The 17617-nt window shown below is 37.9% G+C and overlaps 1 protein-coding gene across 1 annotated transcript in view; it reads left to right on the top strand.

Annotated features, from left to right (window-relative positions):
- Positions 1-17617, top strand: part of LOC136864069 (myrosinase 1) — a 235364-nt gene that overhangs the window by 143756 nt on the left and 73991 nt on the right. Inside the window, exons 7-8 of the mRNA XM_068225980.1 lie at positions 4767-4914; positions 16394-16533. Of these exons, the coding sequence (XP_068082081.1) occupies positions 4767-4914; positions 16394-16533 (288 nt within the window). The remainder of the gene's footprint in view (positions 1-4766; positions 4915-16393; positions 16534-17617) is intronic.

Genomic DNA, 17617 nt, shown 5'->3' with positions numbered 1-17617 from the left:
TCAAATAGCGTAGAATCACTCCAGCGGTGTTTTAGAGTTCCCCAGAATTTCCTTCTTGGTCGGTCCATGATGACGACTGGCCTTCGTCGATGTTGCTGAAACTAAAACGTTATATTAAAATTTTATCCGCACTCGTTGTAGACTAACAGTTTGCCTTAGAATACCTAACTGGCGCAATGATGTACAACGTGGTTCAACACTGCAGAAAGCTTCAAATCTTGACCTCATTTATCAGTTTACAGCACTTCATTGAGTTGTCGTACTCTCGCATAGTCCACTATATTACTGTTGAAAACGATATTCCTCGGCCAGATTCACTCTCGAAGTTTCCATTTCAATGATTATCTTCCCTCTTATTACCTAATAGAACATTCCATAAGTTTCTACGGCAAAACTCGACGTAACGTCTTGTGGTTTGGAAACTTTCACCCAGGCAAATGTACTGCAATGAGACATCGCACTAAGCTGATCCGTCTGTACAGAAAATTAAATTAGCACACTCGAATACCATAATTGTCGTGCAGTACTATCTCATAGTCAACGCATTTCTTCAACAGCTTTAGCAGTGCCTATCGTACTCCATCTGTCTCTCAGCCTTACTAAAAACACACTGTTCATCTTCCTTCCAGAATGGTTCTCTGACTATAGAACAGCTTCGCTAATTCTCATTGGTCGACAGCTATTCTGCGACGTGATTCGTTATTCAAAATTTGGAGCAGATTTTTCTGGAATCTCACTCCCCTTCGTCTCCGGCGCTCGCTATGTGACGTAAACCTTATGACGTATGATGTCCTTGACCGCCTGACACAGTCTCCTCGTCCACAGCGGAACCGCCTAGTAAGCAGCTGATGCTCGTTCGCGCGTAGACCCATATTACATTACGAGAATTGAACCAACCTCTCTAAATCCAATAAAATACAATTTGGACGGGTACAGTACTTAAGGGGGGTGAAAGAATTGAAAAATTACTTGAACTAATTTTATGAGCATGGTTATATATAAAAAACTAAATATGTTGCAGACGAAAAAATTGGTATTTGGAAAGTGCCTTAAAGTACAGAGAAATGTTTTCTTTATCGGCATAGGCACTGAACGGGAGGGAAAAGAAGTGAAAATGAGTTGAATTATTTTTATGAGGATACGTATATCCACAAGACTGAAGATGTTACACACATGAAGATAGGTATTTGGAATCTCCTTTAAAAATAAAGAAACATGTATATTTTTGTTTTCTGGAAAATCCACTCAGGTGGGGGTGGAAAAAGGATTGATACAGGGGTTGAATTCTTTTTATTCGTTGTACTTATATCTCAAAAGTGAAGATGTTACAGACGTGGAAATATGTATTTGGAATCTCCTTTAAACATAAAGAAACATTTTTTTAATTTATATTTTTCGACTTGAGAGAAGACTGTTTCTCACATGTACACTTCTATGTCGCATGGTCATCTTTTCTCCAAAAGGCAGTACCACAAATGTGGTTTACAAAGATTTTCTGGGGTAAATGAAAATCAACTTTTCGGTGTGTTTTTATACATACTTTAGGTATTTCAGATAATATTTTAGTACACTACCGAGGAACGATTACTTTTATGAAATTACGAAATCCACGGGAGCGAAGGCGCGGGTAACTGCTAATTATCAATATAATGTTCCAACGTTTACAATTTACCATCTAAATCTTCTTGATTGTGACTTACCTTCTGACATGATTTCACAACTTGTAAATTACTTCACAACATCTTATATATTTATTCACACTGAATATAACACACTATTTATATATTTTATTTCGCAAGATAGCACTTACGTCCGTACGCTGCACTTTACCGGTAGCACTGAAATTTGCGTCCGTTTGCGATTCTAAAAGCTCCCACTAGTACAGTCGAACACTTGGTTTTGATTTAAAACACAAAGTCAGACAGACAAGGTAAGGTCGTGCTCGTTGACTAAAATATATCTACTTTAAATGTGTTCTTCCTCCGATATGGACAAGTATGTTTGTTACACTCACATCCGATTGAATTCGATTTAACAAATATATTGAGTCCTTAACCCCCATCCAGATTAAGTCTTGTAGAATTTCCTGACTCACTGAATTTAAAAATATGAAATAGTATTAAAATGAAAATTATGAAAATAATATTCATTAAATAAAATACTCATGTACTCACACTTTGTTCTTACCTGATTACCTACACATACAATATTTGATGGGCGCCAGCTACAACTTAATGGAGCAATAAGAGAATGAGAGTCTTGAATATCTCTAGGGTGTGGGGTAATAAGCTTACTTTTGACAACATACCATACAGGTTCTGGGGAAAAGAGATTGTCGTTTTTCCCCATTAAATTTGAGGTTATCTAAGTCTACCATTGAAATAAAACGATAAATTAGTATGATAGAACAAAATATATTCTTTAAATTATTTCACAAAATAGTAAGAACTTCTGCGATAAAACAGATGATAATATAAAAGTATGACATTACAACTGAAAGAAACCAGGCATTAAATTTGAATTCCTCTTGACCGGACATTTAAAAATTGTACAAGAAATTTATCCCTCACTGGTTCACTTGACTATACCCTCAACGACGTATTTCTTTGAGTTGGTGTCTGCTGTAGGTGTCTCAAGCCTAATTTTGTGATGTATCCTTTTTGTTTCACTGACGAATAAGTATCCATCTGGCTGCTGCTTCTCCATTCAGATGACTGTCTACTATCATCTCAGTACAACATTCCTTGGCAAGTGTCTCCATCCATATGACTTCATGGCAAGTCTCTCCTTCTATATGACTTCATGGCAAGTCTCTCCGTCCATATGACTGACCGACCAACTGTAGTCTCACTCTCCCCATGACTCCAACTAACTGACCGACTGAGGCATCTCCATCCATTTGACTACCTCACTGTTCACCATCCATTTCACTGACTCTATAAGACACTGGTCCAGCCTTAGCCGACACACCTACGCCATCTCCAGAAATAACAATAATATTACACGCACCCGGCTCCAAATGTTACATACTATGCTGAAATTGCCTGGGGCGGCAGTAGGTTTCTCCAAAAAATGAGCTCATCACTAAATGCACTCAATGACAGAGCGATGACTCGGCAGTTACGCTAGCAGTATTGCACAATGTTGTAATGTCACAATTTATTACACGCAATAGATCCGCCTCTGTTACCATACAGCAACTCTCATTGTACACGTCTTGAATGTTAATCTACACACGCACATATATACGTAATAATTTAACTACAATCACGCAAGCGATAATCATTGCAGAAATGAATTGAGCAATATTAATAGTTACAATAATAATAATACAGAGATAATAATAATAATAATAATAATAATAATAATAATAATAATAATAATAATAATAATAATAATAATAATAATAACAATACAGATATCATCTTGTAACGGGATTTGAACCGTTACAGTCTCTACCATCCCTTGCTAAATATTTCAGAGTATCACCAGCCGCAAGCGTCCACGAATAACAGAGGTCCACACTCGCATGATCAGCCCCTGCCGCATCGAGCCTATGAAACCTCGGCTTTGGCGGGAATACGCTAGGGAGATTGTTGTGCAATATGTGCCAATTTTACCATCTGACTGTTTTTTCAAGCATTTCTGAGGTCCACACTATTCAGAAAACTTCGGATATCACGAATTTCCTGTTCTCATAATTTTGCCACGACTCTAAAAGATTCTAAATGACTAAGCGTCACATGGATAAAATTTCCCCCTCCCTTTTCTGATACAATGCTTGTGACAATTTTCTCTGCATGACTCCCACGGTCCCGTTGAAATTTCATCCACTTTTAATAAAGGAATGTGTTGTCTTGAGAATTATTTAAGAATATTATTTGGTATCCCACGTTGCTAATTTCTCTTCCAATAAGAGTTTAATTTGTCAGATTAATTTCAAAAGAAATTCCGGGCATTCTCGAAGCCTTCCGAGACTTCCTCGTAGGATATCGTAATTTTGAGCCTATCTCAACGCAAGGAGATTATAATACTGCCTTATCCCTCACCAAGCATATTCAGATGAAAAGAAATGGATCTTTATCGATCGGCTAGCAACAGGGTGTTTTAAGTGCGGCCAGTATCCAGTATTCGGGAGATAGTAGGTTCGAACCCCACTATCAGCAGCCCAGAAGATGGTTTTCCGTGGTCAATTAAGGCCACGGCCGATTCTTTCCCACTTCTAGCCCTTTCCTGTCCCATAGTCGCCATAAGACCTATCTGTGTCGGTGCGACGTAAAGCAACTAGCAAAAACCAAAAAAAGAAAAAAAACAGGCTGTTTGCCAAGTTGTGACGTTAATGGACGCGCTGTTTTCGTGCGGCGTAGTCCTTGGCGATTTAGAATAATGTGTTCAATATTGTCTAAAGCAGATAGTTATCACAGTTCTCTTCTTCGGTGCGAGGACGACTAATTGTTCGGGATGGTGGCAGAAATATAAGATGCCGACGTCCTTCGAGATCAAATTGTTACCTGCATATTTATATGGTGTACGTAGTCTGCTCTTCAACCTTGCTCATGTTTATAATGATAACCATTTCATAAACATATTTCTTTTATATCAAAATTTGTGAGCTGTTATGTATCATTTGGTAAACAATCTGTTAGGCCAGATAATTGAATAAATAAAATTGATCGACGTCTGCTCACATAATAATTATGTCATTTAAATTTTATGCGATGGAATGAAAAATGGTTATTGAAGTAACGTTCGTTTCTCCATTACAGCTTGGGACGTTCGCCAATCCGATCTTCAGTGAGGCTGGAAACTTTCCACCTGTTGTAGTAGAGAAGGTCACAGAAAAATGTAAAGCACGAGGACTTTCCAGATCACACCTTTTACCTTTCTGTGAAGAGTGGAGAAACAAAATTAAAGGTAACTAAAAGTATAAATGAACGATTCCGTAATTAACTAACACCGTATGTTTATAGGAACTTGTAGACTGGATAGCAAGAGGGTAGTGATTTGAAATCTGCACAAAGTGTCACGTGGGATTACTCCACTGTTGTCCGGCTCCATAGCTAAATGGTTGGCGTGCTGGCCTTTGGTCACAGGGGTCCCGGGTTCGATTCCCGGCAGGGTCGGGAATTTTAATCATCATTGGTTAATTCCTCTGGCACAGTGGCTGGGTGTATGTGTCGTCTTCATCATCATGTCATCCTCATCACGATGCGAGCGTCACATCGAAAGACCTGCACCTGGAGAGCCGAAGTCCTCGGACACCTCCCGGTGCAAAAAGCCATACACCACTTCATATTTACTTCACTGTTTAAGAACACCCATTTTTTGGTATTACATCCTATCTCATTGCGTATTTACACATCTTAAATAATTCAATGTTGTTGGTATTCCTTTAATGACATGTCGTGACCCAGGGATTCCTAGCAAAACTGGAGATTCTGTGGTCATGATCGTGATATCAACAACCATGCGAAAATCGCAGGTTTGATTGATTGATTGAGTGAGTGATTGATTGATCAATTGATTGATTGATTGATTGATTGATTGATTTCCCACAATTTCTGTCAGAGTTCACTTCGGCATATTGACGATATTAAGTTTGTGTAGTCCAGCAAGTGTTCCACTTTCCACGATCTCACAGCTCACTGTATTCTTTACATGATATAGGCCTGCCTACTCATTCTTCAATATGTCCCAACCCTTCAACCTCCTTCAAAGTAACTCGCCTTTTACTATTTAAACTATTACTTGTTTAATCAAGATCTACCCTCGTAGTGCCTACTACCTAGAAATGCCTAATGCATAATAATGCCTAGTCTACCTACAAATTCGCGTATTCAGTAAGGGGATTTGTGAAGGCGAAATTAAAAAATAACAGGTGTGGCTAAGAAGGCACTGCCTACTCTAACATACATATGGAAAGATCATCATATTACCAAGGGCACAAAGAAGCGAGTGGTTCAGGCTTTGGTATTTCCTTTCGTCACTCATGGATCCGGGTCCTGGAGTGTAAGTGTTGCATGCTGTTGGAGAATCGAAACCTTAGGGAAGACGTGCTATCAAATAATGCTATGAATATCGTGGTAATAAGAAGAACGAATGACTTCATTCTGAAGGAGCTCAGGATTGCCCCTTACATACGCCTGCTCCCAAACTTCCAAAGGCAAATAATGAATTTTTTTCGGCCATGTCATTCGGCGTGACGGCATTGAGAAGCACATCATTCAGGGGAAAGGTGACGGAAATCTGCTGAAAGGACGTGTTCCAAACCGGTACATTGACCAGATAAAGAGTTTGATCAATCTGCCACTTGAAAGAATAATGCACACAGCAGAAGATCGCGGTATACGACATAGTATTGTTCACGGAATTGCGTGAAGGTTCACGGTATTCGAAGTCGAACCAAAACCAAGAAAAATATTTTTTGCTACTTTCTAACATCGCATTAACACATCGAAAATTTTCAGCGAAGGACGAATGGGAAAGGGCTAGGATTGGCCAAGAAATGATATAATGGATGCAGAAATATTCTTACGGAAATGGAGTCTGTATCGTAGAGATAGGATAGGAATGGTAGGAGGGTGAGTATTCATTCTGGTGAAAGAAGAATTTGTAAGCTACGAAAAAGTTAAAGATGACAAACATGAAATTCTAGATGTAAGGTTCATCTTCAAAGAGAATTGGCTACTTGTTGTCTTTGGAGTGTACAGACCTGTAAAATGTAGCGCTGACGCTGATTCAGAATTATTTGATAAGATAATGAGGTATCGAACCCTAGAATTTACCGTTCCATCGTTGGTCGGCCACACCTGCTGCAATAGAGCAATGTAGAACTCTTAAATCTTAGGGTCGTAGCGGGTATACTTCTATCACGATCTTGACCAAACGATGGGGTTCAGGAGAGAGCCTAACTACTTGAAATGAGGAGTAAATATGTGCTTACTAGATTTTATTAATTTATCAGTTGCAAAAAAATATGTTTATAAACTCATTTATCGGATAGAAAAACATTTAGTTATTTAATATTTAAACGCAGACACATTGCATTGCGTGAATGTTGTCTTTTTACATTTATCGAAGAACTTTCTTCGGAGGAAAGTAGAAAATATCACAAATTAGTGGACAGCGAAAACTAGAAAAACGAAAATAAAACCTGAAAATCGGGCACGTTTTGATCCAAACGATAACTGAGAATTAACCCACACAATCCATGGAAAATCTGACCTTATGGAATAATCCCGATGCTGAAACATACATCACACAAACAGATGTTCAGAAGGAACCAAAAAACAACTCGATCCGAGAGGACCTTATGTTACGTCGTTCTGAAGGAACAAAACTGCGAAATGCAGGAAACACTTATTCATCATGCATTTAGAAGAAATGCCAAACACTGAAGGTAAAGAAAAAGTGGTAAATTACTTGAAAATGTTCTTACAAAACAAACTTTCAGGTTATAAACGGTTGTGTTAAGTTTAAGTTTAATGAACTTACAAGTCCACACGATAAAATAAAATACAAAAATACCTAAGGAAATCACAAAGGAAATCTTTCCAATCCCACAATTTTGACTACCATTACAAATCCGTCTACCTATGTTTGTCCCAATAAACTAACTACAAGTTATTATAAAATGAAAGAACGAAAATTGAAAATAAAATATATAACAGCTGACGAATCGAAACCGCATTCGTAACCCAAGTCTCATATAAATAAGCTAAGCGTCCACACGGCACTATCAAAGCATATCGGACATCTGAACTATAAAATAATTAAGTCAAGAAATAACATGAAAAATACTAAAGTTCAATGAACTCGAACGTGCGTGGCATATAACAGTAATAATCAATCTCCGTTAGCTCAGTATCCATGCTGGACAACCCTCAAGTTTATGCCACTAGTGGTTCCATGTCCCTATGTAACCACCTTCTAGCTGGTAAGGATTGTGCCAAAACATGGCCTCAATATTTCTTTGCTAACGCTCTTCGAATTACATACAATACTGCAGACGCTACCATCGTTCAAGTCACTTCGCAAAACAGCTAACCTAAGACTTGACTATATACAGACGACAACCTAATCCTGTCGTCGAGCCTACATAGTGTCTACACACCCTACCAATAACATCTATATATTCACGCAGCATCCCAAATCTATCGTTGAGCGTAAACGGGGATGTCTACTCATCGGGATACTTCTATGATACGCGTAACGTCCTAAATCTTTCGTCGAACGGAAGCTGGGATATCTACTCATCCTCTACAATATCAGGCAAAATCGTAACTTCAAATATAAGTGCTGATATTTAGCTCGAAACCTGGTCGAATCTCGAACACAATGAAATGAAGCTTGCCACAGAATGAACGCAAGTCTGGAAATGTAACTAAATCCCTTCTCGTCAATAAAACGTGAAATTGAAAATTAATAACGCGCGGCTACTAAATCCACGACTCAAACACGATCTCAACACACGCAGTAAAATTTGGAAAAATAATAATAATAATATTCAGCAGTCGTCTAACTTTACGTGAATATCGCCAAAACAGTAATCATCACCATCGCAAAATCCGCAATGCAATTCTTGTGTGACGCCCAAAATCGCCTACCATCTCATCGTTCCAAACATCTCTATCCAAGAACTATCCAGTGAAGCGAAATTTTCTGATCCACACAGCCAACTATCACTTTAATAACGTCCAATATCTCATCCCACAATGTTTCCGATTTAATGAACATTTCGTCTCGTAATAAAAAATGAATGGAAATTTGTTACAACAATTAAATAACACCAACCGTGTTTCAGAATGCCCTTCTGTTCGTGAGGTCGCTTAATATAACATGCACTATTCTGATTTTACATAAATCGTCATTTAGACTTAACTGCCAACAGCTACAGTCTTCTACAGAAATTGTTTATCACGGGGAGTTCTTGGCTTGAAATCATAATAGGCGTTACAACGTAGTCATTTCGAATCTGACCATCATAAAATCAGTGAGCTGTTCCGGATTGCTAACAGAACCTCATATACAGCCTGCATCAGACATATCACATTTAATATACAGCCTGTCTCTAAAATTCTTCGCAATCGACAAACACAGCCTGTCTCAAAATTTCTTCTACATCGCCTATCATCACGGCGGCATTACTCGTGAAATGCAGGCTTCCTATGCCTTCAGCGTCTACACAACTAATCTCTTAACATATGATTCCGACACAATCCATTTCTTCCTGTTCCAAAACATTCAAACCTCGGTCCTCCCATGACGAACAATTTTAATAAGAATCTTTCCATTCATTTCGTTACTTTTTTCGGACCTCAAGGACAAAATAACATACCGTGATTTCCTATATCACAAAATACCCGGTGTCACAAAAATTAACTTCCCACGAATACATATAACTTTATCAGACTTCACTGGATTTCGAAACGAACGCAAACCTTACTTGAAATTACTGTTACATACATGTTTTAACATAGAAAAATGTTATCCTGCTGTAAATATGATTATTATTATTATTATTATTATTATTATTATTATTATTATTATTATTATTATTATTATTATTATTATTATTTCGGCTAATTTTTTTCTGAACTCAAAGGATATTCGAATTTATCATGTTCGCCGCGATTGTGTGATCGTTATCGTACTTAGAACTTTAATCAGTTTGAACAACATCTTAAAGAATTTTAACACATTACTTAAACTTCGCATTTTACAGTTTCTCAACGTGATTTTTACCACCCTGACTAGTTCCACACGCCGACAAGAAATATAAACATTTCGCCTGATCATTTTGTTAACACTAATTCGACACACGCACTGGAAAATTTTATTGGGACAAACAAATTATATCTACAACATTAATACAAAATATAGACAGACCTGTAATGTAGTCATCTTGGAGTTCTGGCTACATTTTAGCCAGCTGACCTCAGATTCAGCCGCACATGACTGTAAAATACGTCATCTTCTTATAGATCACTTAAAAATACACAGATTTTACACTCGCTATTAATTAACAACAACACAAATGACGCACTCTACTCGCTCTTTATCATTCGAACGTACTTTTCTCTCTGCTGACGACTGCGAACTGTCTCTGGGGACTCAGTTCTCATCCACCATACTCGGCCAGGTGTTCCAAAAGGTAACAAAATAAGACCTGTCTCTGACTAGCCTCCAAACCTCCTTTGACAATTTTAAACACACAATGTAATAAATGAAATCAGCTACGTATTTTAAGTAGATATCTATGCCTTCACGGTTTTCGTCGGCGGAAGCTCAGGAAAATTTTCTATCACTTTCAATGAAATACTTTAACTTGAACCATCTACCTGAATATATAATATAAGTTATTTTTAAGAAACAAATCCCGTACTTTCTTGTAGACGAGCGACGTGGGTTCCTCCGACCAGACCTTCAGATAGAATGTGTAAATGTCGGTGGAGGGGATTCCTTTTATAAGACTACATGTGAAGCTACCCCGATCATGAAGCCTGGTGGTCCAATCCTCTAATTCCATAACCGATGGATTATATTTTTCCCATACTTACAACGGGCGTAATACATTTATTTCTGACATGTAACTTGGTGCGCTTTCTTTGGATATGACCTCCACACGTACCGCAAATCCGCCAGTACGGACGCTAATTTCTCCCCAGGCTTAATTGCATTTAAATTCACACTGTGGATTCTGTCATCATTTAATGTTTATTAATAATTTCGATCCTTTATTGCTGGATTAACATGTAGCCAAAATCTCTCGTTGAGAAGGTTTTTCCTAAATTGTTAAATTAGTCAGTACTCGAAATCAACCGAAGCGTTCCGGCATTTCACGAGCGGGTCGCCCGCTCGCTGGGGTGAGTTCTGTTCCCACGGAGGGAGAGAGTCTCTCGAATTAAAACATGACTACTCTCAAAAATGTTATTTGGAGCTGAAATAAATATCTGCAATTATTTATCATTGTAGAATTATGGGTTCAGGATGAGGGAAACAATATGGAAAGGAACGCGATAGTAGCGGGTGATCTCAATTTACCAGATGTCAACTGGGAGGGTAATGCGAACGACAGAAGCATGAACAACAAAGGGCAAATAACATAATATGGGAAGGACAGCTAATTCAGAAAGTGATGGAACCAACTAGAGGGAACAATATTCTGGATGTGGTGTTGGTAAAACCAGATGAGCTCTATAGAGAAGCCTAAGTACTGTATTATATGGTATTAGTGATCACGAAGCTGATTTTTTAGTACGGTAGTTAGAAATAAATGCGAAAGAAAGGAAGGTATTAACATTAGGACCATTAGGCAGTACCATATGGCTAATAAAACAGGCATGGAGGAGTTTCTAAAATGTAAATATGATAGGTGGAAAACGGTAAATGAAAATGTAAAGAGGTTCTGGGAAGGGTTTAAAGCAATTGTTGAGGAATGTGAAAATACGTTTGTACCTTTACACCTGGTAAGGAATATTAAAGACCCACTATATTATAACAGAGAAGTAAAGAAACTAAGAAGGAGGTGGAGGCTGGAAAGAAATAGAGTTAGAAATGGCTGTAGAAGAAAGGAGAAATTGAAGGAACTTACTCGGAAATTGAATCTAGCAAAGAAGTTAGCTAAGGATAACATGATGCAAGCATAATTGGCGGTCATACAAATTTTAGTGAAAAATGGAAGAGCTTGTATAGGTACTTTAAGGCGGAAACAGGTTCCAAGAAGGACATTACACGAATCATTAATGAACAAGGGGAGTGTGTAAGCGAGGATCTTCAAAAGGCAGAAGTATTCAGTCAGCAGTATATAAAGATTGCTGGTTACAAGGATAATGTCCAGATAGAGGAGGTGACTAATACTAAAGAAGTATTATAATTTACCAGTAATAACAATGACATTACAGTAAGATACAAAAGTCTAAAACTGAAAAAGCAGCTGGAATTGATAAGTATTCGGGAGATATACTAAAGACAATGGGTTGGGATATAGTACCATATCTGCAGTACTTATCTGATTATTGTTTGCATGAAGGAGCTATACCAAATGAATGGACAGTTGCTATAGTAACCTCTGTGTATAAAGGAAAGGGTGATAGACATAAAGCTGAAAATTACAGGCCAGTCAGTTTGACATGCATTGCATGTAAGCTTTGGGGAAGCATTTTTTTGTGTATTAGACATGTTTGCGAAATTAATAACTGGTTCGATAGAAGGCAGTTTAGGTTTAGGAAAGGTTATTCCACTGAAGCTCATCTTGTAGGATTCCAGCAAGATATAGCAGATATCCTGAATTCAGGAGGTCAATTGGACTGTATCTCGATTGACCTATGCAAGGCATTTGATAGGCTAGATCATGGGAGACTACTAGCGAAAATGAGTGCAATTGGACTAGATAAAAGAGTGACTGAATGGGTGGCTATATTTCTAGAAAACAGAACTCAGAGAATTAGAGTAGGCGAAGCTTTATCTGTCCATGTAATAATTAAGAGGGGAATTCATCATGGCAGTATTACTGGACCTTTATATTTTCTTATATATATATATATATATATATATATATATATCAATGATATGTGTAAAGAAGTGGAATCAGAGATAAGGCTGTTTGCAGATGATGTTATTTTGTACAGAGTAATAAACAAGTTACAAGATTGTGAGAGGCTGCAGAGTGACCTCGATAGTGTTGTGAGATGGACGGTGGGCAATGGTATGATGATAAACGGGGTTGAAAGTCAGATTGTGAGTTTCAAAAATAGTAAAATTCCTCTCAGGTTATATGCTTCGTTGATGTCCAGATAGAGGAGGTGACTAATACTAAAGAAGTATTATAATTTACCAGTAATAACAATGACATTTACAGTAAGATACAAAAGTCTAAAACTGAAAAAGCAGCTGGAATTGATAAGTATTCGGGAGATATACTAAAGACAATGGGTTGGGATATAGTACCATATCTGTAGTACTTTTGGTGATCATTGTAAATACCTAGGTGTTAATGTAAGGCAATATCTTTATTGGGGTAATCACATAAACATGATTGTAAATAAAAGGTACATATCTCTGTACGTGTTTATGAGGGTATTTAGGGGTATTTAGGATGTAAATGAGAGAGCATATAAGTCTCCGGTAAGACCCCAACTAGAGTATAGTTCCAGTTTATGGGACCCTCACCAGGATTACTTGATTCAAGAACTGGAAAAATCCAAAGAAGAGCAGCTCGATTTGTTCTGGGTGATTTCCGACAAAAGGGTAGCATTACAAAAATGTTGCAAATTTTGGGCTGGGAAGACTTGGAAGAAAGGAGACGAGCTGCTCGACTAAGTGGTATGTTCCGAGCTGTCAGTGGACAGATGGCGTGGAATGACATTAGTAGACGTATAAGTTAAAGTGGTGTCTTTAAAAGTAGGAAAGATCACAATATGAAGATAAAGCTGGAATTCAAGAGGGCAAATTGGGGCAAATATTCGTTTATAGGAAGGGGAGTTAGGGATTGGAATAACTTACCACGCGAGATGTTCAATAAATTTTCAATTTCTTTGCAATCATTTAAGAAAAGTCTAGGAAAACATCAGATGGGGAATCTGCCACGCGGGCGACTGCCCTAAATGCAGATCAGGATTGATTGATTGATTGATTGATCGATCGATTGATTGATTGATTGATTGATTGATTGATTGATTGATTGATTGATTGATTGATTGATTGATTGATTGATTGATTGATTGATTGATTTGTCGTGAACGACGGCTCACGACGCGCCTTCCGCATATTAACGAGAAAGCGAACGGGTTTGAATGGGATTCGAGTCCGCGAACTCCAGGGTAAAAAGCCTGTGATTTAAAAAGTAGCAAGCATATGAACGCATGTATATGTGAAGGGAAATTATAGGAGAGTTTGTGTATATTCATAACTCATAATTCATAAATGATTGTATTATTAATAATAAGAGAAATAACAGAATATTTCAAAGAAGGATTTAGAATATTCGATGTTGCTTTGGGAGCTCGTAAGCCAAGAGCTTTGTGTCTTAATATTGTGAAACATTGTGTAAGTCAAATACGCACTTATTTTGGGTTGGAAATATACAGGCTCACTTGTAAGAGTCGTAGAAACAGTTTCCAAATTGTTCTGGAACAATGTGTGTAATGCAACGTGACTGGGTGGTTCCATGTGAAAGAACCAATCAGAGAACAGTGCAGCCGTGACGTGAACTAGTGATTTGTTGTGGTAGTATGTGAATCAGTAGGATTATTCGAGAAAGAATAGAAAGAAACTATAAAACTTGGTAACTTTTAAACAACAGGGCTTTTGACTTTCATCCCTCGAAGGAGGTTTTTTGACTCACAGCACTGGAAGAAGGCGTTTCGACGGTAAGCATAATCAACTAGGGAGAACTGTTGGAGAGCTGGTAGACTTAGCATTCAGTCGCAGTACGCAGTAAGGTGATAGTAAGATAGAGGGATATCAGGCTCCCGAACTGAGTGTGAGTTTTTGGTAAACAATCACAAGGGTTTTCCACACCGATTATCAAAATAGGTGTTGGGATATAAGCTTATAGACTAGCAGCTCAGTTTTAATTGGGAGAAGTCACGTCGCCGTGAAGAGTAACGAGTTCCAGGGATATCTACGCAGAAGAGGAGAAGGCAAGAAGAGAAGAGGGAAGACGTCAGTTGTACAAGAATCAGCTATACTCCGTAGTTAAGTATGCAACCAGTAAATATATGTATTATATGTATTTTTGTGTGCACTAGGGAAAAGACTTAAAGACTTTCTCAGAGACCTGAAGTTGAGAAGGAATTGAGAGTAATTGGTGTCAGAGATTTTATGTTGTATGTATTATTGTATATATTGATGTGTGAATATTCTCGATGTTAGAATATAATTAGTGTTCAAACTTTGCCAATCTGATTATACGCTTCCAGAACTCCGAACCCAAGTCCTCAGCCTGTTGTACGTCCCTTAGGGTCACGACAGATTGATTGATTGATTGATTGATTGATTGATTGATTGATTGATTGATTGATTGATTGAAAAGGTTAGCTACTGAGGACTTAATTAAATTACAACTCCAGCATTTGCCTGGTATGAAAAGAGGAAATGACCTCGATAATATTATGAGGTGGACATTAGGCAATGGTATGATGATAAACGGGGTTGAAGTCAGGTTGTGAATTTCACAAATAGGAAAAGTCCTCTCAGTTTTAACTACTACGGTGATGGGTGAAAGTTCCTTATAGGGATCATTTTAAGTGCCTAGGTGTTAATATAAGGAATGACCTGCATTGGGGTAATCACATAAATGGGATTGTAAATAAAGGGTACAGATCTCTACACATGGTTTTGAGGGTAGTAAGGATGTAAAGGAGAGGGCATATAAGTCCCGGGTAAGACCCCAAGTAGAGTATGGTTCCAGTGTATGGGATCCTCACCAGGATTACTTGATTCAAAAACTGGAAAAAAATCCAAAGAAAAATAGCTCCATTTTTTCTGGGTTATTTCCGACAGAAGAGGAGCGTTACAAAAATGTTGCGATTTTTGGGCTGGGAAAACTTGGGAGAAACGAGACGAGCTGCTAGACTAAGTAGTATGTTCCGAACTCTCGGTGGTGAGATGGCGTGGAATGATATTAGTAGACGAATAAGTTTGAGCAGTGTCTTTAAAAGTAGGAAAGGTCACAATGTGAAGATAAAGTTGGAATTCAAGACAACAAATTAGGGCATTTATTCGTTTATAGGACGGGCAGTTTGGGATTCGTGTAACTTACCAAGGAAGATATTCAATACATTTCCAATTTCTTTGCAATCATTTAAAAAAGTCTAGGAAAACAACAGATAGGGAATCTGCCACCTGGATGACTGTCCTGAAGGCAGATCAGTAGTGACTGATTGACTGATAGTAGTTCGTTTAGATCTTTGAGCAATTTGTAAAATATTTGTAACTGAACGATGAAATGGCTAGAATATGTATTTTAAAACGTATAACGACGGCAAACAAGCTGGTTGTGTTTTGTGTATTATAGTTGTGAACATTATTTCTGAGTTTTATTTCATCGATGGTAGACCAATTTCCCTAACAGTGAACTGCGATAGAAAATTGACGAAATTACAATCAAGATGGCTGGAAATGCTGTTGCTAGGTGGGACTGCTCATGTAATCTCTTACCCTCTCTTGTCAATTTCTTGGCACTTATCTTATCTTAATCGCATTCCTACGGCACCATTCTGAACTACCTCCCTTTCGAAGTAGCTTACATTAAATCGGTCACTCACCTACTGACAGCATCTAATACCTTCGTGTCAAACATAGCCAAACCATCATAAGGAATTCACTTCTAACAAGATCTGTAGTCATATGTTTAGTAGAATATCAGAATAAAACTAGATATTTTGTCCAGGTACTGCCGACTTCTTCGGGCTGAACCACTACACTACATACTGGGCCTCAGTAGGAGACTCCGACTGGTGGCTACGTGATTCAGACGTTAAACTCACACGTAGTCCAGACTTACCTGGTTGTGCTTCATCATGGCTCAAGGTAGGAATAACATGTTTCTTTAAATTGAACAATGCAGACAAAATATTATTAGATGATGCTGCCACTATAACTTTTGAGTTTGTTTGTGGTATTATTTATAAGAGGAGTTTGATGTGATCAGTAGTGTGGTGGGTAATAGAAAAATACTTCTGAAGGAGAACATTATCAGTGAAAAATCGGTTGCGAATTGGGACCCGCCACTTGCCTCGTTGACTCTTGTTCAGAGACAAGTTGCAATGATCTACGATGATAAAATGAGTAGTTGATTCGATGTACTCGTAGTGAAATACCGTACTTCACAATTCCTTTTCATTCTAGGCCTATACGTAGATCATGTAGGCTTCTTGAATATACACATCCCAAGTTGGTCTTTAAAGCTTGAAATTTTCGTCAGCAATTGTTGAAAGTGGGAATCCAAATAGTTCTCTATTATTGGCTAGCAAGATTCCCGTGCTTCGCTACGGTATTATACTGAAATTTATAATTGAATGTTTATTGTTTTAGATATATAATCCGCCGAAATTCGCGATCTGACTCGTTTTCTGCGAGAATCCGCCAAAATTCTCGAAATAGATTACGGCAAGTATCCTCCCATATTTCAATCTTTCTTTCCAGCAATCGATTTCGTACTACCCGGGCTAGTTCCAAGTATTCCGCCCGGTCAGTTGGCTCCCTAAATCTTTGCCATCTTTCCCTATAAGCATTTTTAATATGGATCAAATCCTTCAGGAGATCCGGCGTGGTGTCGTCTTGGGTGCCTTGGCGGTACTGAACCCGAGGCCAGACTGAATTCTTAGTCATTACCCCTCACGGGGCCCGTTTCTAGCGCGGTCCGCACATTTGACGACGGTCCAGAACATTATTATTATTATTATTATTATTATTATTATTATTATTATTATTATTATTATTATTATTATTATTATTATTATTATTATTATTATTATTATTATTATTATTATTATTATTATTATAGATGTTCTGGACCCCACAGCAAGATGTAAGACCGCTACTTGGCGGTAAATTACATCTGGTGCCATTGTCATTCTTGACAATTGACCAGCACCATTGTCGCGCGTAGGCA

The sequence above is a fragment of the Anabrus simplex genome, chromosome 2 (assembly GCF_040414725.1).
Source record: "Anabrus simplex isolate iqAnaSimp1 chromosome 2, ASM4041472v1, whole genome shotgun sequence".
NCBI classification, from domain to species: Eukaryota; Metazoa; Arthropoda; class Insecta; order Orthoptera; family Tettigoniidae; genus Anabrus; species Anabrus simplex.
Note: the sequence above shows the minus strand (reverse complement) of the source record. Positions and strands in the feature narration are given on the sequence as shown.